The following is a 27,135-nucleotide window of genomic DNA, read 5'->3' as shown; positions in this document are numbered from 1 at the left end:
TTTCTGTTTTTGTGCCAGTACCATATTGTCTTGATTACTGTAGCTTTGTAGTATAGTCTGAAGTCCAGGAGCCTGATTCTTCCAGCTCCGTTTTTCTTTTTCAAGATTGCTTTGGATATTTGGAGTCTTTTATGTTTCCATATAAATTGTGAATTTTTTGTTCTAGTTCTGTGAAAAATGCCATTGGTAGTTTGATAGGGATTGCACTGAATCTGTAGATTGCTTTGGGTAGTACTCATTTTCACAATGTTGATTATTCCAATCCAAGAACATGGTATATCTCTCCATCTGTTTGTATCGTCTTTAATTTCTTTCATCAGTGTCTTACAGTTTGCTGCATACAGGTCTTTTGTCTCCTTAGGTAGGTTTATTCCTAGGTATTTTATTCTTTTTGTTGCAATGGTAAATGGGAGTGTTTCCTTAATTTCTCTTTCAGATTTTTCATCATTAGTGTATAAGAATGCAAGAGATTTCTGTACATTAATTCTGTATCCTGCTACTTTACCAAATTCATTGATTAGCTCTAGTAGTTTTCTGGTAGCCTCCTTAGAATTCTCTATGTATAGTATCATGCCATCTGCAAACAGTGACTATTTTACTTCTTCTTTTCCCATTTGGATTCCTTTTATTTCTTTTTCTTCTTTGATTGCTGTGGCTAAAACTTCCAAAACTATGTTGAATAATAATGGTGAGAGTGGGCAACATTGTCTTGTTCCTGATCTTAGTGGAAATGGGTTCAGTTTTTCACCACTGAGAATGATGTTTGCTGGGGGTTTATCATATATGGCCTTTCATATGTTGAGGTAAGTTCCATCTATGCATACTTTCTGGAGATTTTTTATCATAAAGGGGTGTTGAATTTTTTTGAAAGCTTTTTCTGCATCTATTGAGATGATCATATGGTTTTTCTCCTTCAATTTGTTAATATGGTATATCACATTGATTTATTGGCATACATTGAGGAATCCTTGCATTCCTGGGATAAACCCCACTTGATTATGGTGTATGATCTTTTTAATGTGATGCTGGATTCTGTTTGCTAGGATTTTGTTGAGGATTTTTGCATCTATGTTCATCAGTGATATTGGCCTGAAGTTTTTTTTGTGACATTTTTGTCTGGTTTTGGTATCAGGGTGATGGTGGCCGCGTAGAATGAGTTTGGGAGTGTTCTGCCCTCTGCTATATTTTGGAAGAGTTTGAGAAGGACAGGCATTAGCTCTTCTCTTAATGTTTGATAGAATTCGCCTGTGAATCCATCTTGTCCTGGGCTTTTGTCTGTTGGAAGATTTTTAATCACAGTTTCTATTTCAGTGCTTCTGATTGGTCTGTTTATATTTTCTATTTCTTACTGGTTCAGTCTCAGGAGGTTGTGCTTTTCTAAGAATTTGTCCATTTCTTCCAGGATGTCCATTTTATTAGCATATAGTTGCTTGTAGCAACCTCTCATGATCCTTTGCATTTCTGCAGTGTCAGTTGTTACTTCTCCTTTTTCATTTCTAATTCTACTGATTTGAGTCTTCTCCCTTATTTTCTTGGTGAGTCTGTCTAATGGTTTATCAGTTTCGTTTATCTTCTCAAAGAACAAGCTTTTAGTTTTATTGGTCTTAGTTACTGTTTCCTTCATTTCTTTTTCATTTATTTCTGATCTGATATTTATGATTTCTTTCCTTTTGTTAACTTTAGCTTTTTTTTTTTTGCTCTTCTTCTTCTAATTGCTTTAGGTGTAAGGTTAGGTTATTTATTTCAGATGTTTCTTGTTTTCTGAGGTAGAACTGTATTGCTATAAACTTCCTTCTTAGAACTGCTTTTGCTGCATCCCATAGGTTTTGGGTCCTTGTGTTTTCATTGTCAGTTGGTCCTAGGTATTTTTTGATTTCCTCTTTGATTTCATCAGTGGTCTCTTGGTTATTTAGTAGTGTATTGTTTAGCCTCCAAGTGTTTGTATTTTTCACAGATTTTTTCCTGTAATTGATATCTAGTCTCATAGCATTGTGGTTGGAAAAGATACTTGATATGATTTCAATTTTTTAAAATTTACCAAGGCTTGATTTGTGACCCAAGATATGATCTATCCTGGAGAATGTTCCATGAGCACTTGAGAAGAAAGTGTATTCTGTTGTTTTTGGATGGAATGTCCTATAAATATCAATTAAGTCCATCTCCTTTAACGTATCATTTAAAGCTTGTGTTTCCTTATTTTCATTTTGGATGACCTGTCCATTCGTGAGAGTGGGGTGTTAACATCCCTTACTATTATTGTGTTACTGTCGATTTCCCCTTTTATGGCTGTTCACATTTTCCTTAAGTACTGAGGTGCTCCTATGCTGGGTGCATAAATATTTACAATTGTTATGTTTTCTTCTTGTATTGATCTCTTGATCATTATGTAGTTTCTTTCTTTGTCTCTTGTAACAGTCTTTCTTTTAAAGTCTATTTTGTCTAATATGAGAATTGCTACTCCAGCTTTCTTTTGATTTCCATTTGCATGGAATATCTTTTTCCATGCCCTCAGTTTCACTCTGTATGTGTCCCTAGGTCTGAAGTGGGTCTCTTGTAGACAGCATATATACGGGTCTTGTTTTTGTATCCATTCACCAGTCTATGTCTTTTGGGTGGAGCATTTAATCCATTTACATTTAAGGTAGTTATTAATATGCATGTTCCAATTACCATTTTCTTAATTGGCTTGGGTTTGTTATTGCAGGTCCTTTCCTTCTCTTGTGTTTCCTGCCTAGAAAAGTTCTTTTAGCATTTGTTGTAAACCTGGTTTGGTGGTGCTGAATTCTCTTAACTTCTGCTTGTCAGTAAAGGTTTTAATTTCTCCTTCGAATCTGAATGAGGTCCGTGCTGGATAGAGTAATCTTGGTTGTAGATTTTTCTCTTTCATCACTTTAAATATGTCCTGTCACTCCCTTCTGGCTTGCAGAGTTTCTGCTGAAAGATCAGCTGTTAACCTTACGCGGATTCTCTTGTATGTTATTTGTTGTTTTTCCCTTGCTGCTCTTAATATTTTTTTCTTTGTATTTAATTTTTAAATAGTTTGATTAATATGTCTTGGTATGTTTCTCCTTGGATTTATCCTGTATGGGACTCTCTGTGCTTCCTGGATTTGATTGACAATTTCCTTACCCATATTAGGGAAGTTTTCAACTATAATCTCTTCAAATATTTTCTCAGTCCCTTTCTTTTTCTCTTCTTCTGCTGGGACCCCTATAATTCGAATGTTGGTTCATTTAATGTTGTCCCAGAAGGCTCTGAGACTGTCCTCAATTCTTTTCTTTCTTTTTTCTTTATTCTGCTCTGCAGTAGTTATTTCCATTATTTTATCTTCCAGATCACTTATCCATTCTTCTGCCTCAGTTATTCTGCTATTGATTCCTTCCACAGAATTTTTAATTTCATTTATTGTGTTGGTCATCGTTTGTTTGCTCTTTAGTTCTTCTAGGTCCTTGTTAAACATTTCTTGTATTTTCTCCATTCTGTTTCCAAGATTTTGGATCATCTTTACTATCATTACTCTGAATTCTTTTTCAGGTAGACTGCCTATTTCCTCTTCATTTGTTTGGTCTGGTGGGTTTTTACCTTGCTCTTTCATCTGCTGTGTATTCCTCTGTCTTCTCATTTTGCTTAACTTACTGTGTTTGGGGTCTCCTTTCTGCAGGCTGCAGGTTCATAGTTCCTGTTTTTTTTGATGTCTGCCCCCAGTGGGTAAGGTTGATTCAGTGTGTTGTGTAGGCTTCCTGGTGGAGGGGACTGGTGCCTGTGTTCTGGTGGATAAGAATGGATCCTCTCTTTCTGGTGGGCAGGACCACATCCAGTGGTGTGTTTGGGGGTTCCTGTGAACTTATTATGATTTTAGGAAGCCTCCCTGCTAATGGGTGGGGTTGTGTTCCTGTCTTGCTAGTTGTCTAGTATAGGGTGTTCAGCACTGTAGCTTGCTGGTCGTTGACTGGAGCTGGGCCTTAGCGTTGAGATGGAGATCTCTGAGAGAGCTTTCGCTGTTCAGTATTACGTGGGAGCGGGAGGTCTCTGGTGGACCAATGTCTTGAACTTGGCTCTCCCACCTCAGAGGCTCAGGCCTGACACCCAGCTGGAGCACCAAGAGTCTTTTGGGAAGTCTGATGTCTTCTGCCATCATTCAGTAGGTGTTTTCTAGGAGCTGTTCCATATGTAGATGTATTTTTGATGTATTTGTAGGAAGGTGATCTCCACGTCTTACTCCTCAGCCATCTTGAAGACAGTTTAACTGGCACTAACTCTAGGCATTATGTCACTGCTTCCTTTCCTTTCCTTAGGAATTGACCTCAAATATTCTTTTCCCTATAGTGTCCTCCCTTTTGTCTTTGCCCTCAGGCAAATTCACTCTCCAGTCCACAGCAACATGACTTCTGCTAACACCATTATATTAATCCAAGAGTCTTAACCTAGGGCTGTAGGGTCTTAGGTTTTCAGACAAATCCACAAAGAAATGTATACAGCATAAGTTCCAATTTAGTCAGATACCTGAGGAGATCACACACTGCTGTGGTGACTACCTTCGACGGCTGTCCAGTACCCTTCATGGTGACAGTGGCCCCCACCACCAAGCAACTGACACTGACTCACAACAGCTAACTAACTACTCACCGCTGCTGAGTCCACCGTGCGTTCCTGGACACCCGTAGTCTGCCACTGCTAAGTCTTCTCTCCTTCTATTTCCACATTTGGTGTATCAGTGAGTTGCTAGATCTTTTTCCTTCTTCTTCCTACACCAAATCTCCTGTCTGTCTCTCATGTTATCTATTTTGTTTAAACTAAAAACCTTCTCATTACTCAGATACCTCTTTTTGTTTCATGTCCTATTTTTTCTCTTATTCTCATTTCATTTCATTACTATACATGCATCTCATATTACATAATTAGGGTCATAATCCCTTTTTCCACTTTGTCCAGTCACATAGTATTTCCATCATAATACTTTTTAAAAAAATAAAAGTAAATAAAACACTTAATAAAGCTGATTTTTTTTCTATAAAAAATTATAGAATACTAAATCTGAGTAACGTTTCAAATACAGCATGAGAAAGTCTGACAGATCTGATATAGTGAATTTTGTATTTATGTTTTTCTTGTCATTAATGGTGACACTAGAAGATTTTTTTTTTTTAATTTTTATTTTATATTGGAGGCTAGTTGATTAACAATGTTTTGCTAGTTTCAGGTGTACAGCAAAGTGATTCAGTTACACATGTACATGTATTTATTCTTTTTCAAATTCTTTTCCCATTTAGGTTATTACAGAATACTGAACAGCATTTCCTGTGCTATACAGTAGGTCCTTGTTGGTTACCTCTTTTAAATATAGTAGTGTGTACATGTCATTCCCAAATTCCCAATCTATCCCGCCCACCACCCATCCCCCCAGTAAGCATAAGCTCATTCTCTAAGTCTGTGATTATGTTTCTGTTTTGTAAATAAGTTCATTTGTAACATATTTTTTTTTATGATTCTGTATATAAGCTATTCCATATGATATTTCACTTTCTCTGTCTGACTTACTTCACTCAGTATGATAATCTCCAGGTCCATCCATGTTGCTACAAATGGCATTAGTTCATTCTTTTTAATGGCTGAGTGATATTCCATTGTATATATGTTCCATATCTTCTTTATCCATTCATCTGTCAATGGACATTTAGGTGGCTTCCATGTCTTGGCTACTGTAAAAAGCGCTGTGATGAACACTGGAGTGCATGTAAATTTTCAAACAATGTTTTTTACCAGACATATGCCCAAGAGTGGGATTGCTGGCTCTATTTTTAGTTTCTTAAGGAACCTCCATACTGTTCTCCACAGTGGCTGTACCAATTTACATTCCCATCAACAATGTAGAAGAGTACCCTTTCCTCCACACCCTCTCCAGGATTTATTGTTTCTAGATTGTTTGATAGTAGCCATTCTGACTGGTGAGAGTTGATATCTCATTGTAGTTTTAATTTGCATTTCTCTAATAATTAGTGATGTTGAGCATCTTTTCATGTGAAACTTGGCCATCTGTATGTCTTCTTTGGAGAAATGTCTGTGTAGGTCTTCTGCCCATTTTTTGATTGGGTTGTTAGTTTTTTTGATATTGAGCTGCATGAGCTGTTTGTAAATTTTGGAGACTAACCCCCTGTCAGTCACATAATTTGCCAATATTTTCTCCCATTCTGTGGGTTCTCTTTTTGTTTTGTTTATGGTTTCCTTTGCTGTGCAAAAGATTTTGAGTTTAATTAGGTTTCATTTATTTTTGTTTTTATTTCCATTACTCTAGGAGATGGCTAGGAAAATATATAGCTGCAATTTATATCAAACAGTGCTCTGCCTATGTTTTCCTCTAAGAGTTTTATACCATCCAGTCTTACACTTAGATTTTAATTCACTGTGAGTTAATTTTGTATATGGTGTTAAAGTTCTAATTTCAGTTTTTTAAATGTAGCTGTCCAGTTTTCCCAGCACCATTTATTGAAGAGACTGTCTTTCCTCCATTGTATAGTCTTACCTCCTTTGTTGTAGAGTAATTGACCATAGGTGCATGGGTTTATTTCTAGGCTTTCTATCCTGTTCAATTAATCTATATTCCTGTTTTTGTGCCAGTAGCATACTGTTTTGAGGACTGTAGCTTTGTAGTATAGTCTGAAGTCAGGGAGCCAGATTCCTCCAGCTCCATTTCTCTTTCTCAAGACTGCTTTGGCTATTCATGGTCCTTTCTATCTCCATATAAATTTTAAGATTTTTTTGTTCTAGTTCTGTGAAAAATGCCGTTGGTATTTTGATAGGGATTGCACTGAATCTGTAGATTGCCTTGGGTAGTATAGTCGTTTGGCCAATATTGATTCCTCCAATCCAAGAACATGGTATATCTTTCCATTTGTTTGTGCCATCTTCAATTTCTTTCATCAGTGTCTTACAGTTTTCAGAGTACAGGTATTTTGCCTCCTTAGGTAGGTTTATTCCTAGTTATTTTATTCTTTTTGATGTATGGTAAGTGGGATTGTTTCCTTAATTTCTCTTTCAGATTTTTCACCATTAGTGTATAGGAATGCAAGAGATTTCTGTGCATTAATTTTGTATCCTGCAACTTTACTGAATTCATTGATGAGCTCTAGTAGTTTTCTGGTAGCATCCTTAGGATTTTCTATATATAGCACCATGTCATCTGCAAACAGTGACAGTTTTACTTCTTCTTTTCCATTTTGGATCCCTTTTATTTCTTTTTCTTCTCTGATTGCTGTGGCTAGGACTTCCAAAGCTATGTTGAATGAAAGTGGTGAGAGTAGACTTCCTTGTCTTATTCCTGATTTTAGAGGAAATGCTTTCAGTTTTTCACCATTGAGAACCATGTTGGCTGTGGGTTTGTCATATATGGCCTTTATTATGTTGAGGTATATTCCCTCTATGCCCACTTTCTGAAGAGTTTTTATCATAAATGGGTGCTGAATTTTGTCAAAAGCTTTTTCTGCATCTATTGAGATGATCATATGGTTTTTATTCTTCAATTTGTTGATGTGGTGTATCACACTGATTTGCAGATACTGAAAATTCCTTGCATCCCTGGGATAAATCCCACTTAATCATGGAATGTGATCCTTTTAACGTATGGTTGGATTCAGATTGTTAGCATTGGGTTGGCCAAAAAGTTCATTCAGGTTTTTCTGTATCCCCTTATGGAAAACCTGAACGAACTTTTCTGCCAACCCAATATTTTGTTATTTTTTGTGTATATGTTCATCAGCAATACTGGCCTATAATTTTCTTTTTTGTGGTATCTTTGTCTGGTTTTGGTATCAGGGTGATGATGGTCTCAGAATCAATTTGGGAGCATTCCTTCTTCTGCAATTTTTTGGAAGAGTTTCAGAAGGATAAGTGCTAACTCTTCTCTAAATGTTTGACAGAATTGGCCTGTGAAGCCGTCTGGTTCTGGACTTCTGTTTGTTCAGAGTTTTTTAATCACAGTTTCAATTTCCGTACTTGTGATTGGTCTGTTCATATTTCCATTTCTTCCTGGTTCAGTCTTGGGGGATTGTACCTTTCCAAGAATTTGTCCATTTCTTCCAGGTTGTCAATTTTATTGGCATATAGTTGCTTGTAGTAGTCTCTTATGATCCTTTGTATTTCTGTGGTATCATTAACTTTTCCTTTTCATTTCTAATCTTATTGATTTGAGCCCCCTCCTTTTTATCTTGATGAGTTTGGCTAAAGGTTTATCAATTTTGTTTATATTCTCAAAGAACCAGCCTTTAGTTTCATTAATCTGTTCTATTGTTTTCTTCCTTTCTACTCCATTTATTTCTGCTTTGATCTTTATGATTTCTTTCCTTCTACTAACTTTGGGTTTTGTTTTTCTTCTTTCTCTAGTTGCTTTAAGTGTGAGGTTAGGTTATTTGTGTTTTTGTTGTTTCTTGAGGTAAGATTGTATTGCTATAAACTTCCGTCTTAGAATTTCATAGGTTTTGGATCGTTGTGCTTCCATTTTCATTTGTCTTTAGGTATTTTTTGCTTTCCTCTTCATTTCTGCAGTGTTCCATTGGTTGTTTAGTAGCATATTGTTTAGCATCCATGTGTTTGTGAGTTTTTACAGTTTTTTTTCTGTAGTTGCTTTCTAATCTCATAACATTGTGGTCGGAAAAGATGCTTGATATGGTTTCAGTTTTCTTAAATTTACCAAGGCTCACTTTATGGTCCAGCATGTGATCAATCCTGGAAAATGTTCCATGTGCACTTGAGAAGAATGTGTATTCTGCTTCTTTTGGATGGAATGCTCTATAAATATCAATTAAGTCCATCTAGTCTAATGTGTCATTTAAGACCTGTGTTTCCTTATTGATCTTCTGTCTGAATGACCTGTCCATTGATGAAAGTGGGTTGTTAAAGTCCCCCAACTATTATTGTGCTACTGTCAATTTCTCCTTTTATGGCTGTTAGTATTTTCCTTATATGTTGGGTTGCTCCTATGTTGGGTGCATATATATTTACAATTGTTATATCTTCTTCTTGGATTGATCCCTTGATCATTATGTAGTGTCCTTCTTTGTCTCATAACAGTCTTTATTTTAAGTCTATTTTGTCTGATATGAGAATTGCTACTCCAGCTTTCTTTTCATTTCCATTTGCATGAAACACCTTTTTCCATCCCCTCACATTCAGTCTGTATGTGTCCCTAGATCTGAAGTGGGTCTCTTGTAGAAAGCATATATACAGGTCTTGGTTTTGTATCCATTCAGCCAGTCTATGTCTTTTGGTTGGAGCATTTAATTCATTTACATTTAAAGTAATTATCAATATGTATATTCCTATTGCCATTTTCTTAACTGTTTTGGATTTGTTTTTGTAGGTCTTTTATCTTCCCTTCCTCTTTTGTTCTCTTCTCTTGTGATTTTATGACTAACTTTAGTATTGTGTTTGGATTCTTTTTTCTTTCTTGTATGTGTATCTATTGTAGATTTTTGGTTTGCAGTTACCCTGAGGTTTTGATACAGCAGTCTGTATATAAATAATAGTGCTTTAAGATGCTGGTCTTTTAACTTCAAATACATTTCCAATATCCTGAATTTGTGCTCCCCTCTTCTCCCAATTGCTGGTTTTGATATATTTGTGTGCAGATGATTTCCTACCTTTAATTTACGTTTGTCTTTACCAGTGAGCTATTCCATTTGTAATTTTCTTGTTTCTAGTAGTGGTCTTTTCTTTTGCACTTAGAGAAGTTCCTTTAGCATTTGCTGCAAAGCTGGTCTGGTGGTGCTGAATTCTTTTAGTTCTTGTTTATCTGTAAAGCTTTTGATTTCTCCATTGAATCTGAATTAGAGCCTTGTTGGGTAGAGTATTCTTGGTTGTAGGTTCTTCCCTTTCATAACTTTAAATATATTGTGTCACTCCCTTTTGGCCTACTGAGTTTCTGCTGAGAAATCAGCTGACAACATTATGGGAGTTCCCTTGTATGTCATTTGTTGCTTTTCCCTCGTTGCTTATTAATATTTTTTCTTTCTCTTTGTCAGTTTGATTACTATGTTTTTTGGTGTGTTCCTCCTTGGGTGTATCCTGCTTGGGATTCTCTGGGCTTCCTGAACTTGGATGGCTGTTTCCTTTCCCATATTAAGGAAGTTTTCAGCTATTATTTCTTCAAATATTTTCTCAGGTCCTTTCTCTCTTCTCCTTCTGCGACACCTATAATGCAAACGTTGGTTCATTTAATGTTGTCCCAGAGGTCTCTTAGACTGTCTTCATTTCTTTTGATTATTTTTTCTTTATTCTTTTCTGTGGCATTGATTTCCACCATTCTGTCTCCCAGCTCACTTATCCTTTCTTCTGCCTCAGTTACTCTGCTATTGAGTCCTTCTAGTGTATCTTTCAATTCAGTTATTGTATTGTTTATCTCTGTTTGTTTGTTCTTTAGTTCTTCTAGGCCTTTATTAAACATTTCTTGCATCTTCTCAATTTGTGCCTCCATTCTTTTCTGAGATCTTGGATGATCTTCACTATCATTACTCTAAATTCTTTTTCCAGTAGATCACCTATTTCCACTTCACTTAGTTGTTCTTCCGGGGTTTTAACTTGTTCCTTCATCTGGGACATATTCCTCTGCCACCTCATTTTTTCTAACTTTCTGTGATTGCAGTTTCCATTTCACAGGCTGTGGGACTGTAATTCTTCTTATTTCTGCTGTCTGCCCTCTGGTGAATAAGCCAGTCTAAGAGGCTTGCATTGGCTTTCTGGTGGGAGGGTCTGCTTCCTGCCCACTGGTGGGTGGAGCTAAGTCTTGTCCTTCTGGTGGGCAGGGCCTTGTTCAGGAAGACGTTAAGCAGCCTGTCTGCTGATGGGTGGGGCTGTGTTCCCACCCTATTGGTTGTTTGGCCTGAGGTGTCCCAGCACTGGAGCCTACAGGCTATTGGGTGGGGCTAGGTCTTGGGGAGGAAATGGTGGCCTCCAGGAGGGCTCACACCAATGAGTATTCAACAGAACTGCCGCTGCCCATGTCTTTGTCCCCACAGTGAGCCACAGCTGCCCCCTGACTCCACAGGGGACCCTCCAATACTAGCAGGTAGGTCTGGCGCAGTCTCTTATGAGGTCACTGCTTTTTTCCCTGGGTCCTGGTGTACACGGGACCTTGTGTGCACCTTCCAAAAGTGGAGTTTCTATTTCCCCCAATCCTGTGAAATTCCTGCAATGAAACCCTTCTGGCCTTCGAAGAGAAATTCTCTGGGGGCTCCTCCTCCCATTACCAGATCCCCAGGCTGGGAAGCCTAACATGGGGCTCAGGACTTTCACTCCTGTGGGAGAACTTCTGTGGTATAATTATTTTCCAGTTTGTGGGTCTCCCACCCAGCAGGTATGGGATTTGATTTTATTACAATTGTGCCCTTCCTACTGTCTCATTTTGGCCTCTCCTTTTTCTTTATATGTAGGGTATCTTTTTTGGTAGATTCCAGCGTTTGTTTTTTTGTTTTTTGTTTTTGTCTATGGTTGTTCAGCAGTTATTTGTGATTTTGTTTTTGTAAGAAGAGGTGATCTCACATCCTTCTACTCTACCATATTGCTGACAAATTAGGAGAGATTCTTAAATATATATTTTTATTATAACTTTTTTCAAAATATTGTCATTTAATAATATATAGAATAAAATATATGAAACAATCTCATTTTTTATAGATCTGAAATTACTATTAGTATACACAAAGTATTCCCACATTACACAAGCAGAAATGCTTTCTTTATCCATATTTTATTCATCAAAAATTATGTCCTAAATAGAATATTTTAATACATTTCTAAATATGTATATTTTAAACTTTATTTCAATGAAATATTATGATGATTTAAATGATTTGTAGCCTCAAACTATTTCTTGTATCACTTTTTCTTTTTAATATTTTTACTGTAACATTGGAGTAACAGCTTGCTTTTCCCCTCCAGTAATGAGGAAACAATAAGGATAAAGCAGACAAAGTATAGATAAAGTGCTAAGCTCCTCAGTAAGTATGTACAGTGTAAGGACTAAGGTTTGTTATTTGTGTTTTCTTTTACGATTGCCTACCCATGTCAAGCATTTTCACAACTCATATTTCCTAAATGTCCTATCAGCTTAGATAAACATACTTGGAATAACTTTCAAAAATCTAGGCTTACTATTTCTTCTATATATTTATGCAACTTAAAATAGACTTTTTAAAATTAGAGCTAGTTTTAATATGATGATATTGTCCTGTGCAATCTGGGCCCCATGCAACAATAGAGTATTTATGCTTTCACTGCTCTTTGTTTTCAGACATAGGTAATATGTCTTTTATGGAACTCTGTCAAAGAGGCCAGAGACAACTTTCCATAGAGACAATGATAGTAATGATAAGTCTTAATTGCACTGGTCTTGAAACAAAACACCAGAGGAAGGCTGCAGTGCAAGTTTACTCGAATTCAAATCAGCAAGCTTTTCTTATGCTCAAATTCAAATAAGCAAGCTTTTCTTAAGCATCTAAACTGTTTTTGGCTTGGTGATGAATAATGTAATAAGACAATACCTGCCTTCAAAAAACAGAATAAATTCCAGTATTGTGGTAAGAGAAGCACACCGTGAATATCATTCAAGCCCTATGAGCCAAGAGAGCATGGATACAAGTTATGGGAAACCAAGGAAGAAGAAAGTCCATTTGAAGAATGGATAGGATTCTTATAGTCAAACATATTCTAGGAAGAGAGAAAAGCATGTGCTAAATTACTGAGCTGATAAAGTGTAGAGGCATTTGGAAGAACAGTTTGCCTTAAGCAAATGGTTAGTTTCAGGAAATAGTAGTTTGTGTTTTTTTTAATGTTTCTAAAAATACGTATCACACAACTAAAATGATTTATTTTCTGAAGAGGCACATTTAGCAGTCTGTAACACAATATGGTAGAAATAGAAATATAATGTCAGAAAGTTAGGTTTGGACTGTATTAAGGAGAAATTTAAATGCTAGAATGCAAATGTATAAGTGAGGGGGGAAGAGCACCAAATTGCAAGCCATAAGCTCTACGTTCAAGGCATGCTTTTATTACTGTTAAGTGTGCAAACTTCTGGCATACAGGTTTACTTATTAGCAAAATAGCAATATTGACACATAAAATGTTTTAATTAGTAACAAAATAATGATGTGAAAGTTATTTTAAGTTAATGTATGCTATATGTATGTGTGTGATAACTGATATAATTTCTTAATTCAGTGAGCCATGGGAGATACAAGTTTTTGATCCAGGGGTAATGTATCAGTAGCTATATAATAATAATCTTTATCTGAAAGCCCAGTGTAATACGTCTTGCAATAGAATAGGAGACCATTGCAATTGCAATGGTGAGAAGTTTTAAGTGTATAAAGTAGGATGGAGGCAATATGAATTGAAAATAATTCACAAGATTGAAGACGTAGAATCAACAGGTTGCAGGATTTGGAGAAAGAGTGAAGATTTTTAAATCTGAATTCACTAGGAAAATCATAAGAAAATAAAAAAGAAAGAAAAAGCTCTACTTTACCCTGGGTACTTCACTATGCAATTTTATGACTGTTAGATAATCTAGTCCTTCACTAAAACAGTACAATTTGGTGTTACTCTTTCCATTTTTATTGAAAAAGAAACAGAACTTTGGGGAGAATAAAGAGCTTCTCTAAGTCTAATAGAAGTGTGGCGGCATCTAAAATTAAGTCCAACTAATTCCAAATTCCATGCTCTCTCACTCGTAATGATGTATATGTGTTGTGGAGAAAAGACCAGTTCAATTGTTTTAAGTTAAAATAATAAATATCTATATCTCAGAAGAATGAAAATAATAAAGAACTGAGAGAAACATGGAAAGTCATGATTACTGAATCTTTCAGAAGTAATGCTATTCTTAAAGCTGAATATATAGTAGAAGAGGGGAGTTTTGAAGATGGAACACTGAAGAATGTTTATTTTTTAGGGAATGGGAGGAGAAAGTGAATTCCTCAAGAAAAGAGTGAAAAATCGGTGGTCAGAGAGTAAACTCAGGGAAACCAAGGTATTTTTTGGTCATTGAAAGACCCCAAAAAGAGATTGCAACGGTGACAGAAGGGTCAAGGGAAGTGAGCAGTGAGAAAATTAACTTAATTTAGGGATGGAAAAGTCATTACTAATTTAAGAGATGATGCAAAAAGTCAGATTACAAAATATTAGGAAATAGCTGTGTGGTGAGGAAGGAAGTGCCACATGCATAGGCTATTCTTCAGAAGATATTTTGTGGGAAGAGATAGAACAACTTTGGAAGTTTCTATTAATGATGTCTTTGAAATTATCAAAGTTAGATATATAAATGAGCATACTACCATATTTACAAATCTCATGCTAGGAGAATGGGTGAAGATGGGTCCACATTTAGAAGTATGATAGATTTACATCATGATAGTCAGTCTTTCCTCATTATAGTCGTGCTTTAATATTACCAGATGAGAAGCATATTCCCTGCTGTTTCAACCCCAAGATATACCAGTGTTTTAATAATCCAAATGAAAACCCAAATTTTGGATCCAACATTATTCTTTGCTCTCAAGAAGACAAATTCATGTCCCTACTGGGTGACATCTCTTGAAAGGAAAAGTATCAGACAAGGCCTTTCCTCCAGAAGGAAAGTCTGTGAAACTTAAGAATCTTGGAGGCTGAGCTTTCCCAGACATTTAGTTATAATTTTAAAAGACATTTAAATTTTTAATTTATTTCTCAGCATAGAAACTGCTGGCAGCTTCAATATCTCTTTGGCAGCATTTCTCCCTTTAAAAGCCTGTTATGCTCCATAGGAATTTCAAATTAGAAAGAAAGCTTTTAAAATTTCAAAACACAGATTCTGGGACTCTCACCTTGGAGATTAAAGCATAAAATGGTAAGTAAAATACAAGTCTATAAGATGCCTTACTTCCCCAAGGATTTTCTTATATATTTCCTCAGTGATTAAAAAATATTGATTTTGTGCATAGAAGAATGTTTCTGTTTTAGCAACTGCTGCCCATAAATCATTTAGTTTTATGATGAGTTTGAAGTCCTGCTATAAGGTCATATGATCAGAGAAATTAATGGAAAAATTCTGAAGCTGCTGTTTTAAGCCATTCAATTCACTACAGTTATTGAACTCTCTTCATCAGGCATACAGAAATATGAATAATCTTATTTCTGATTCCAAGGATTTTACACTTAGAAAAGTTTCTACAAGACAAGGAAAAAAAATATTTTAAGTACTGTAATGAAGATACACACAATGCTGGAGGAGTTAACCAGATTGTAACAGATTGTGGAAATAAGTAAAGCTTTAGGAAGGAGGATTTTAAGTGAGTCCTTGAAGAATGCATAAGATGACACAGGCAAAAATGCTGGGATAGAATATTCCAGGAGGAAGAAACAACAAAACCAAGTGGAGAAGTCAGGGAAAATCAGACATATTTGAGGCAAACTATGTGAGGATAATTTGTCACCATAAAAATATGGTTGGCAGATAAATGTGGCAAAATTGGATACATTTTGAGATGTTTTAACTGCCAAAATTGAGTAGTTTGTGAAAAAGTAGTCCATAGGAAAGCTCTGCTGGTGTTTGAGTTGAAAAAACACATTATTGCAGATGTTTTTGGAAGACTAATGTGATAATAACTTGTACATGGATGAAAAGAGGAAGAATCTGCAGCTAGTAAAGCTGACATTGCAATTACCTAAAAATGTTTTAAATGGGTTAACTACAATTGTGGCCATGGAAATTGAGATGGGGCAGCTGTTCTTATCTGTCAAAAAATACATGTCTCAGTTGAAATATCTCTTTTCTTCTCTCTAAAGTTCTCCTTCTCAGAAATTACTGCCATGCCAGGAGAATGAAACGTTTGAGGTTATTATACTAATATTCTAGAGAAGTATTTTAATATTATATTATAGTCAAAAAAACATATGCATGTATGTGCACATGCATACAGATATATAAATCACTCAGTTCAAAATATAAAATTGCTTGTATGTTGTTTCATTTTTAATAGACTTTATATTTTAGAGCAATTTCACATTTATAGAAAAAATGCACAGAAAGTACAGAAGAAGTACCCTTCTTCCCCCCCCAACACACACATGCACACACAAACACAGTTTCTTCTATTATTACCATCTTGCATTAGTGGGGTACATTTGTTACAGTTGATGAACCAAATCAATATTGATATACTTAATTAATTAAAGTCCACATTTATACTAGGGTTCACTCTTTGTATTCTATGGGTTTTGACAAATGCATAATGTCATGGGCACTGACAAATGCATAATGCATAATGTCATGTATTCACCTGTACAGTATCACACAGAATAGTTTCATTGGCAAATGGTCAGTTTCACTGACGCAAATGAGTTTACCTACTCATCCCTCACCCTGTTCCTGAGGAAGAGTTAGTCCCCTGACTTTGTTCTTCAATATCATGTAGGCTATTCTGGGTCTTTGCCTTTCTATATAAATATTAGAATTATTTTGTTGATGGACACAAAATAACTTTCTTGGACTTTCATTGGGATAACACTGAAGTTATAGCTCAAGTTGGAAAGATTTGACATCTCATTAATATTAATTCTTCCCATCCATGAACCTGGAATATTTCTCCATTGATTTAGATCTTTGATTTCTTTAATCAGAATTTTGTAATTTTCCTCATATAGATCTTGCAAATATTTTGTTATATTTAAACCTAAGTCTGTCTGTCTTTTTTATTTTTATTTTTTGGTGCTAATGTAAATGATATTATGCTTTTAATTTCAAATTCCACTTGTTCATTGTTGGTATACAAAAAAATAATAACTTTTGTATATGTATCGTAAAACCTTGCTATTATCACTTACTAGTTCCACAAGTTTCTTTATTGAGTCTTTGGAACTTTTTACATAGACAATCAAACAATCTGCAAGAAAAAAAAGTTTGTTTCATTTCTTCTTTCTAAATTTATAAACCTTTTATTTCCTTTTCATGTCTTAGTGTATTAGCTAAGACTTTCAGTATGATGTTGAAAAAGAGTGGTGAGAGGGGAAATTCTTGTTTTGTTTCGGATCTTGGGAAAAAGTTTCTCACCACTAAGTGTATATCATGTTAGCTGCATATTTGTAGTAGTAGATGTTCTTTAACAAATTGATAAAGTTCTCTTTTCTTCGTAGTTTTCTGAGAGGGTTGGATTTTGTCAAATTTTTTTTTGTTTTTTTTTCTTCATTCTATTGCAGTGATGATATGATGTTCTTTTTTAGCCCACTTATGAAATGACTTGAGCTCTGAATGTCAAGCCAGCCCTCTATACCTGGAATAAATCCCATTTAGCCATGCTGTATACTTCTTTTAATACATTGTCAAACTTAATCTGCTAATATTTTGTTGAAAATTTTTGCATCTATGTTCATTGGACATATTGGTTTGAAATTTTCCTTTGTAGCAATGTCTTTGATTTTTGTATTAGGGTAGTGAGGACTCGTAAAATGAATTTGGAAGTACTCCCTCTATTTTTCTGGAAGAGACTGTAGAGAATTGGTATCATTTATTCTTTAAATGTTTGTTGAAATTCACCAGTGAATCAATTTGGGCCTGATGCTTTGTATTTTGGAAGGTTTATTTTTAAATTTATTTTATTTTTAAAAAAAATTTATTGGAGTATATTTGATTTACAATATTGTGTTATTTTCACATGTACAGCGAAGTGAATCAGTTTTATATACATATATACAATCGTTTTTTTAGATTCTTTCCCCATATAGGCCATTACAGAGTATTGAGTAGAGTTCTCTATGCTATATTACATATAGGCCATTACATATAGGCCATATAGGCCATTACAGAGTATTGAGTAGAGTTCTCTATGCTATACAGTAGGTTCTTATTAGTTATCTATTTTATATATAGTATTGTGTATATGTCAATCCCAATCTCCCAATTTATCCCCCCCATCCTCTGGTAACCATAAGGTTGTTTTCTACATCTGTGACTATAACTTCTGTTTTATAAGTTCATTTGTACCCTTTTACTAGATTCCACATATAAGTGATATCATATGATATTTGTTTTTCTCTGTCTTACTTCACTCAGTATGACAATCTCTAGGTCCATCCTTGTTGCTGCAAATGACATTATTTTGTTCTCTTTTATGACTGAGTAATAGTCCATTATATATATGTACCACATCTTCTTTATCCATTCCTCTGTTGATGGACATTTAGGTTGCTACCATGTCCTGGCTATTGTAAATAGTGCTGCAATGAACATTGGGAGGCATGTATCTTTTCGAATTATGGTTTTCTCTGGGTATATGCCTAGGAGTGGGGTAGCTGGGTCATATGGTACTACTATTTTTAGTTTTTACTGTTCTCCATAGTGGCTGTACCAATTTACATTCCCACCAATGGAAGGTTTTAATTATTGATTTAATTTCTTTAATAGTTTTAGGTCATTTCAGATGAGTTATTTCTTTTTGTGAGAATTTTATAGATTGTGTTTTGTAAGAAATCCATCAATATAACCTAAATTATCAAATTTGTAGGCACAGAGTTGTTCATAATATTTCTTTATTATCCTTTAATATTCGTGGATTGTATCTCTTCTCTTACTCTCTTTCCCCCTCTCTCTCTTCCTCTCCCTCTCTCTTTGATTAGTCTATCTAAAGGTTATCAATTTTATTGATCTTTTCAATAAAACCACCTTTTGGTTTTATGGATTTTTCTCTATTAATTTCTTGTTCACTTTCATTTATATCTACTCTACTTTTTTTTTTTTTTTTTTTTTTTGGCTGTGTTGGGTCTTCGTTTCTGTGCAAGGGCTTCCTCTAGTTGTGGCGAAGGGGGGCCCCTCTTCATCGCAGTGCATGGGCCTCTCACTGTCGTGGCCTCTCTTGTTGCGGAGCACAGGCTCCAGATGCGCAGGCTCAGTAGTTGTGGCTCATGGGCCCAGTTGCTCGGCGGCATGTGGGATCTTCCCGGACCAGGGCACGAACCCGTGTCCCCTGCATTGGCAGGCAGATTCTCAACCACTGCGCCACCAGGGAAGCCCATATCTACTCTACTTTTTACTATTCTTCATCTTTGTATTTAATTTGCTCTTTCAAGTTTTTGTATGCCTTTTTAAAAGTAATATTTTTGCTGTGGTATTTTTAAAATATTATGAAAATAATATTTATATACATTATGAAGTGAAACTGTGTGTATGCCTACCTACTGTTCTGTCTTGAAAGTGCTTTATAAATTCTAAATCTTAAATGATTAGTGATTTCATAAATTTCTTAAGATCCCATTTGTTTAAAAAAACAAGTATTTATTGAGTGGTTAAAACTTATTTTCAGTGAAGTTGATACTGTACTAAACAAAGCCCATGGACTGTTAGAGCCAATATTCTAGTGGGGCTTGACAGAAAACATAAAAATAAAATACATATACATTACTTCAGTGGTGATGAGTACTATAAAATAGTGTAAGATAAACGAATAGAAAAGGCAATGTTATTTTATTAATAGGATGGCAGGTAACATATGAGAAGTTACCTGCTTCAAATTTCAAAGCAGTTTTAACTAGATTTTGCAATGATTGTTTAAGTTAAAAAAACCAAAACAAACAAACAAACAAAACAAGCAAAAACTTTTTAAAGTACTTTAATTAATCCCTTCTCTCCTAGCCTCCGAATTTATAGACCAAAGGACACTGACATTTTGATTCTAATCAATCAATTTATATATTTTTATTTATGGTTTTGGTGGTTTATTGATTGTATTGAGTGACATTACACTGAAACCTTGAAGCCTGCAGGAATTGTTAGGGATTTAATCAAATCTGAGCTAAAAGAATAGAAGTGGCAACGGATGAGGGCTTGGACCCTAGAGATACTTCAAAAGAAAAATCAGTGGTTTCTCACCACTGAGAATGATGTTCACTGTGAATTTGTTGTACATGGCTTTTATTATGTTGAGCTAGGTTCTCTCTAAAACCGTAATTTGAAAAGATACATGCATCCCAATGTTCATTGCAGCACTATTTACAATAGCCAGGACATGGTAGCAACCTAAATGTCCATCAACAGAGGAATGGATAAAGAAGATGTGGTACATATATACAATGGACTATTACAGCCATAAAAAAGCACAAAATAATGCCATTTGCAGCAACAGGGATGGACCTAGAGATTGTCATACTGAGTGAAGTAAGTCAGACAGAAAAAGACAAATATCATATGATATCACTTATATGTGGAATCTAAAAAAAGGGTACAAATGAACTTATTTACAAAACAGAAGTAGAGTCACAGATGTAGAAAACAAGCTTGTGGTTACCAGGGGGTAATGGGGTGGGGAGGGATAAATATTGGAAGATTGGGATTGACATATACACACTACTATATATAAAATAGATAACTAACAAAGACCTACTGTATAGCACAGGGAACTCTACTCAATACACTGTACTAGCCTGTATGGGAAAAAAGATCTGAAAAAGAGTGGATATATGTGTATGAAACTGATTCACTTTGCTGTACACCTGAAACTAACACAACATTGTAAATCAACTATACTCCAATAAAAATTAAAACAATAAAAAAAAACACCCCCCCCAAAAGATTCAGTGGTGTTTGGTGCTATAAATAACTGTTCCTACTTTCCTGTCTGCCCCTCACCCCCACCCTGCCCCTGGCTGCTTGTAATTACTACCAAGTTTTAAGTTTGGTTTGCTAGGAAATGGTGTTTCCAATTTAAAAAATCAAAAGCCACCCTACTACCTAATTTTCGTGTGTTATAAGAAAATTATATTGCACTTGAAAATAAGACCTGAATTCTAGTCCAGTGTGTAAGTATTGCTCTCCCTAGACCCTATGCCAATACACTCAGGGGCTGCTATAAGATTAACAATGGTGATAGGCAAATCTTGAGAAATTGTCTTGGTAGAATTTTTTAAGATATGAGTAACAGAGAAAAACATGTTCCTAACAGCTAAGAAGCCAATAAACAAAAGTTGTTTTATATTATCTTTATGTATATTTGTGTGCTTATCTTAGAAGCCATATAATTTTTAAGATTAAAGAAACACAAACATTTATAGATGAAATCTTAATAAATGCAGCTTATAAACAGTTTAATGTTCTGTTATTAGAACTTCCATTCATTCATTTGTTTTAAAAATCGTCTATGGTTAGGTCCTCATCAATTTTTCATACTTACAGATGGAACAGGACTCGTTTCACAATTTTTCCCTTCTTCGGAAATGATCATTTATGGAAAAGTATGTTAACAAATGAGACATTTCTGGTTGTTTCAGTTTTAGCTGAAGCCCCAAGACTGATAAATGAGGATATGTGCTCACACATTCTAAAAGAGGGGTTTCAGAACATTTGTGTAGAATTTGTTAAGGATGTATTAAAAAAAAATCATTCAAGATCATTAGAATAACACATAACTTAGCTCCAGGAAGGATGTATTAGAAGATTTGAGGATACCAATTAATTAAAAATTTGCAAGTATAATTTCTTTGGAGGGAATTGGAGCATTTGAGTGGGTGATCCCCACTCCTACCTCAACCCAATTAGGAGGGAGGCTTCAAGAAGACAATTCAGTGAGTAAAGAGGCACTAAATGGTGGAGGAGACTGACTTCTTACACTTACCTGGATGTTCGCTAAATTGCAGAAATGTGTGAGCCCTGGTATCTCAAAGAACTGGAGTATTACATAGACAAATGGGTAAAGGGCACCAGGAGAGATTTCCATGAGTTATTTTTGTCGTTTTTTGCTTCTTTGTTGTTTGTTTGTTTTAATATTTGTGGGGCAGGGACTGGTGCTTCAATCCAACAACAAGGCTTGCTTCCATATGTGGAAGTAGTGATTCATCGTGTACCTGCCTAACAGAGGCTAATTTTCCTTTGAAATGATAGGGGTCCAGTAACATAGAGTTAATTCAAGCCCTAACTAAATGTATATCGCTTCAAAATAAGCTGACACAGTATATCTTTTGTCAGTGATTTTTATTCTTTTACCAGCTTTCCCTTTTCTTATTCTTTGGGGTGCTTCCCATAGCCTTTTATATAAGAATGATTATCGTTTTATACTTTTTAAACACAAAAAAATTATTTCTTTCCCTTCTGAAACAGATTAAAAATATTTTACCTGCTATTTCTGAATCAGTCTTGTTTATAGCTGAAACTGAACTTGAAAGATGATCTAATCCACTTATCTTGTAAAGGGCCCCCAACCTATAACTCTGCTTGAAATTTTCTTTGCTCCACATCCATGTTTCTATTTGTTATGACTAGAAGAATCACTAGAAATTTCCTGAATGCACTGAATTTTATCATGCCTTTGCACAATCTTTTTCATGCTTGTACCTGGGAAGCTTAGTAATTCTAGATAGAAATCATATAACTAGGCAGATTCATTATCATCAATCTCAAAAGGACACTCAAAATTACTTAGCAAGGTAATATTTCTATATCAAACTTGCTCTCCCACTATTGGGTAACGACTATTTCCAGTTTTTCTCTCAAAGTTCCTCTCCCATCCATTCCCATCTCTCTCTCTTATATATATATATATATATATATATATATATATATATATATATATATATAAGTTTGATGGTCTTGCTTGATGCAGCCTTCCCAGAGTAAAAGTATTAAATATAAGCTCTCTCATTTTCCCTTCACAAAATCTTTTTTTTTTTTTTTTTTTTTTTTGGCTTCATTGGGTCTTCGTTGCTGCTCATGGGCTTTCTCTAGTTGCAGCAAGCACGGGCTTCTTTGCGGTGAGCGGGCTTCTCATTGTGGTGGCTTCTCTTGTTGTGGAGCATGGGCTCTAGGAAACACAGGCTTCAGTAGTTGTGGCATGTGGGCTCAGTAGTTGTGGCTCACAGGCTCTAGAGCACTCTTCCTGCCCTTGGGATCGTGTTTATTTTCTCCAAAAAAGTTATGTTCCTTTACTTATACCCACTAGGAATCTTTCCTATCATCAGTATTTTCCTTTCTACAGGATTATTTGTATCAACCAATAAACATATTCTGGTTTCTTGTATCTCTAAAAAGAAAATCTCTTTTGACTTCCTAATGACTATAGAACTGCTCCATTATTCTTCTGCTTTATGCAATTTGATGTTCCAAAGCTATTACCTATCTGAACTGTCTATTCACTCTTCAGCTTATTTCAATTTGTTTCAACCTCTGTCACTCCAGTGAAATCACTCTTGCCAACAACCTTCTTGTTGTCAAATTTAAGAGACAGTCTTCTGTCCTCATCATTTTCAACTGTATTCAAAATTCCTGACCCCTTTTTTTAAATTTTTTTTTTATTTTTTAAACATCTTTATTGAAGTATAATTGCCTTACAATGGTGTGTTAGCTTCTGCTTTATAACTAAGTGAATCAGTTATACAATATGTTCCCATACCTCTTCCCTCTTGCATCTCCCTCCCTCCCACCCTCCCCATCCCACCCCTCTAGGTGGTCACAAAGCACCGAGCTGATCTCCCTGTGCTATGTGGCTGCTTCCCACTAGCTATCTATTTTACATTTGGTAGTGTATATATGTCCATGACACTCTCTCACCCTGTCACATCTCACCCCTCCCCCTCCCCATATCCTCAACTCCATTCTCTAATAGGTCTGTGTCCTGACCCCTTTTAAAGGACTTCCTTCCCTTGCTTCATTCATGCGTATTTCTCTTGCCACTCGTGAGAATGATTTGATAGCTTCTTAAAATCAATCATATCATGAAATAGCATAGAACTTGGACTATGTCATAGATTCTCTTGTCATTCTACACTAACTGATGTCATCTATTCATGCTGCTTTAGGATTCTTAATCACATTTACATACTGATATTTCCTTGCTATCTCTGAACTTTAATTATGTTCACCTATGAACTTAACATACCCAATTGTTAATCTCTAAGTCATTTGAAGTTTACAATCTCTAAACAGAACTCTTATTTTTTCCCTCAAAACCTCTGGACTTCCATACTTAATTAAATATAACTATGTACCTCAGTTTCATGATGTTCAAGCTGAGGAAATTAGGGATCATCCTTTTTTGTTTTCTTACTTTCCACATCAAATATCATTGGACACTGAGAATTTTGAGTGTCCAAGACTCAAAGGATATCTTGAGTCTGTCTAGCTCACTGCTATCACCATAGTCTAAGTCTCTACCATCTTAAACCCAGACTGCTGCAGTAGCCTTCTAACTAAAACTTGTTTTCTTCAATCCATCTATCTAAAGTATAAAGCATGATGTACTGAATATATAAATTGAATCAGCTGTCTCTCTCAAATCTCTTTACAGCTTCCCATAATAGGTAGGTGACCTACATGAGTGAAGAAGCCTAGGGGTGACCACTGTGAAGCAGAGAGTTTGCTTAGCCTAAAGGGAACATCTGTTAATTGGTTCCAGTAGATGTTGCAATGAAGGTACATTGGTTTTAGCTGCCAAATCTAAAAAGGGAATACAAAAACGTGTGTGCACGCGCGCGCGCGCGTGTGTGTGTGTGAAATCTGATTTTTAAATGTTGACTCACAAATTTTTAAAACATTGTGTGTTTAAAACAAAACATATCTTCAGTGCAGATTAAGCAGAATGGCTGTCAATTTGCTTCTTCTGAAGAAGAGATCTGGTTTCTCCACATCTCCTCAACTTCATTCTACCACTTTTCTATTGTATTCTGTGACTTTCTTCAATTTACATTCTATAATTTAGAGTCCCTAATCTTTATTTTCCTGGAATGGCTCATCAAGCTCTTCCTCAGTGTGAGGCTCTTCCTTTCCTGTAGGCTAGAGGCATAAAATTCTTCTGGTATCAATGAAAGTGGGACCTTCTTACACTGGGTGGATTCCCACTCTGATATCTTTATCCTCTCTCACAGAAGCTTGATTTTTAATTTTATTTTTGACTTCACAGTACTTTTTAAAATTTGATATTCATTTAATTGTTTATTGTCTTTTTTGCCATTAAATTTGAAGAACTATGGGGGGCATGTACTATGTCTGCTGTTAAGTGTTTTATTTGTTCCTGGTACAAAACCAGGTACATAACAGGCAAACAATATATGTAGACAATGAATGTATAAACATATAAATGGTCTCTGGATTTCTCTTCCTCTCTATACCAGATTCCAATCATACTTCATAACCCACCTCAACATTTGCCTCTGTGACCCTCATCTCCTAGCTGCCCAAAATATCATACCTCTTTTGTCTCCATGACATTTCACATGTTCTTAAATTATAATGACTCTATTATATCTTAGCCTGACTGTGAGCTTCTTGATGCCTAACATCTATCAGCGTCTTGAAACATGACTGTAAGATAATCTTATGATTTGAAATCCACTAAAAGTAATTTAACTCACTCTATTCCTATTAAGTCTATTTCTAATAAACCTCATATTTTTGCAAAAAGTGAGACCAAATAAATATTAATATTAATAATAACTATTTCATTTATCTTATCATACTATAATAGAAGCTAGAATTAATTGAATACTTATTTGTCTTAAGCTTTATGATTACTACCATGCATACATTATCTCATGTAATCTTTCCCTCAACCCTATGAAACAAGTATTATTATCCTCGTTTTTAGATCTGACGAAACCAACTCTTGGAGAAGACAAAGATAGTCTATTGCAAGGATGGGACGTGAATGAAGTTTGGTTTCAAAGCATAATGTAATATAGTGATTAAAGGGTCAGGATTTAGAATCAGGAAGTAACGAGTTCAAATTTCAATTCCATCAAATTATTAGCTGGATAAACCGAGTTTCAGTTTTCTTATTTGTAAAGTGGGAATAAAATAATAAACACCTTATAGCATTTTATAATAAATAAAGAATACATGTAAAAATACTAGGTAAATGGTTTACCACTCTGCAGTCTATGAAATATCACTTTTAATTATTGAGGTTGAGAGATTTAGTTGATTTTTAATATAGTCACTTAGTTTATTAAGATCAGACTGACTAGTTTCCCAGGTCTTTTGAATTTCTTTCTAGTGTGATTTTTTCAAACATTATTATCCATATTAATTATCAGGCTAGTTAAAGAAAGTTCTGCAAAATTTTTAGAAAATTACAATTTTATTCATATTGAACTAATATTGTTTTTCACTGCAAGTATATCAAAATATAACTTTAAGTCAACTTGAGTGATCCACGGGGACAAAATTTTCACAGGTCTTTATTATAAGAACTATCTTTTTATTCATAGGGATATTCTTTAGCACAGCATTTGTCCTTTATACAAACAATATAAATAAGAAAAGACTGTAAATGTGTGGTATGTGTAACTATAACCATTATCATTTTTTAAATTTAATATATCATGAATATTTTGTGAAAATAAGTATTTGTCAATGTTAACTAAATTATCACTTAGTATTTTATAGAATTTTTTTGTATCTTTTATTTGTAAAATTTTACAGAGGACTACTGAAAATTCAAGATTTTTTAAAAATATTGTTTGATAGTGCAAGTTAATGGCTACCATAGTCTACTACATACACTTTCTATGTTGTAAGTAAACTAATTTCAAATTTTAAAATAAATACTAATTTTAAGATGGAGATAAAACTTATTCAAGTTACATTTACTTCTAAAAATTACATATAAAATGTTTATAGAACATTTGCAGGAAGGCTTCACAGGCAGTACCTCATTTGAAACTCACCATTCTATGTGGTAAATTTGATATACATGTTACAGAAGAGGAAACTCAGGCAGACAGGATTGAATAATTTACCAAAGATCAGACAATTTATAAGCAGAAGAATCTGAATTCAAACTCATGTTTTTCAAATCAAATCCCGTGATTTTTCACGTACTACATGACAATAGATTAATCATTTAAACTCCAAAAAGTATCCTAATAAATTTGATTAGTCACTTTAAAATAATGAAATATTATTAATGGTAACACATCCATGAAATCTAGCTGCCACACTTTTAAGTCACCAGGTCTTCATCTCCATATTATTAGTTATATTTGAAGTTAAAATTAAAATAAACCTTAACAAGATAAATAATGAAATAAACAATTTAAAATCTTACCTAAAATCTGATCCAACTCTCTTCCCATTTTCTGGTTCTCCTGGATCTGGGCATAAATTGGAAGCTGTTTTAATACCTCCCTCATTTA

At 34.9% G+C, this 27,135-nt stretch overlaps 1 protein-coding gene across 3 annotated transcripts in view; it reads right to left on the bottom strand.

Annotated features, from left to right (window-relative positions):
• CSMD3 (CUB and Sushi multiple domains 3) overlaps positions 1–27,135 on the bottom strand; it is a 1,196,954-nt gene that overhangs the window by 698,980 nt on the left and 470,839 nt on the right. For all 3 annotated transcript variants that reach the window (XM_036830958.1, XM_036830959.1, XM_036830960.1), the window contains one exon: positions 27,048–27,135. In XM_036830958.1, the coding sequence (XP_036686853.1) occupies positions 27,048–27,135 (88 nt within the window). The remainder of the gene's footprint in view (positions 1–27,047) is intronic.

Source organism: Balaenoptera musculus, chromosome 17 (assembly GCF_009873245.2).
Source record: "Balaenoptera musculus isolate JJ_BM4_2016_0621 chromosome 17, mBalMus1.pri.v3, whole genome shotgun sequence".
NCBI classification, from domain to species: domain Eukaryota; kingdom Metazoa; phylum Chordata; class Mammalia; order Artiodactyla; family Balaenopteridae; genus Balaenoptera; species Balaenoptera musculus.
The sequence above is the reverse complement of the archived record's forward strand: the minus strand, read 5'-3'. Positions and strand labels throughout refer to the sequence as shown.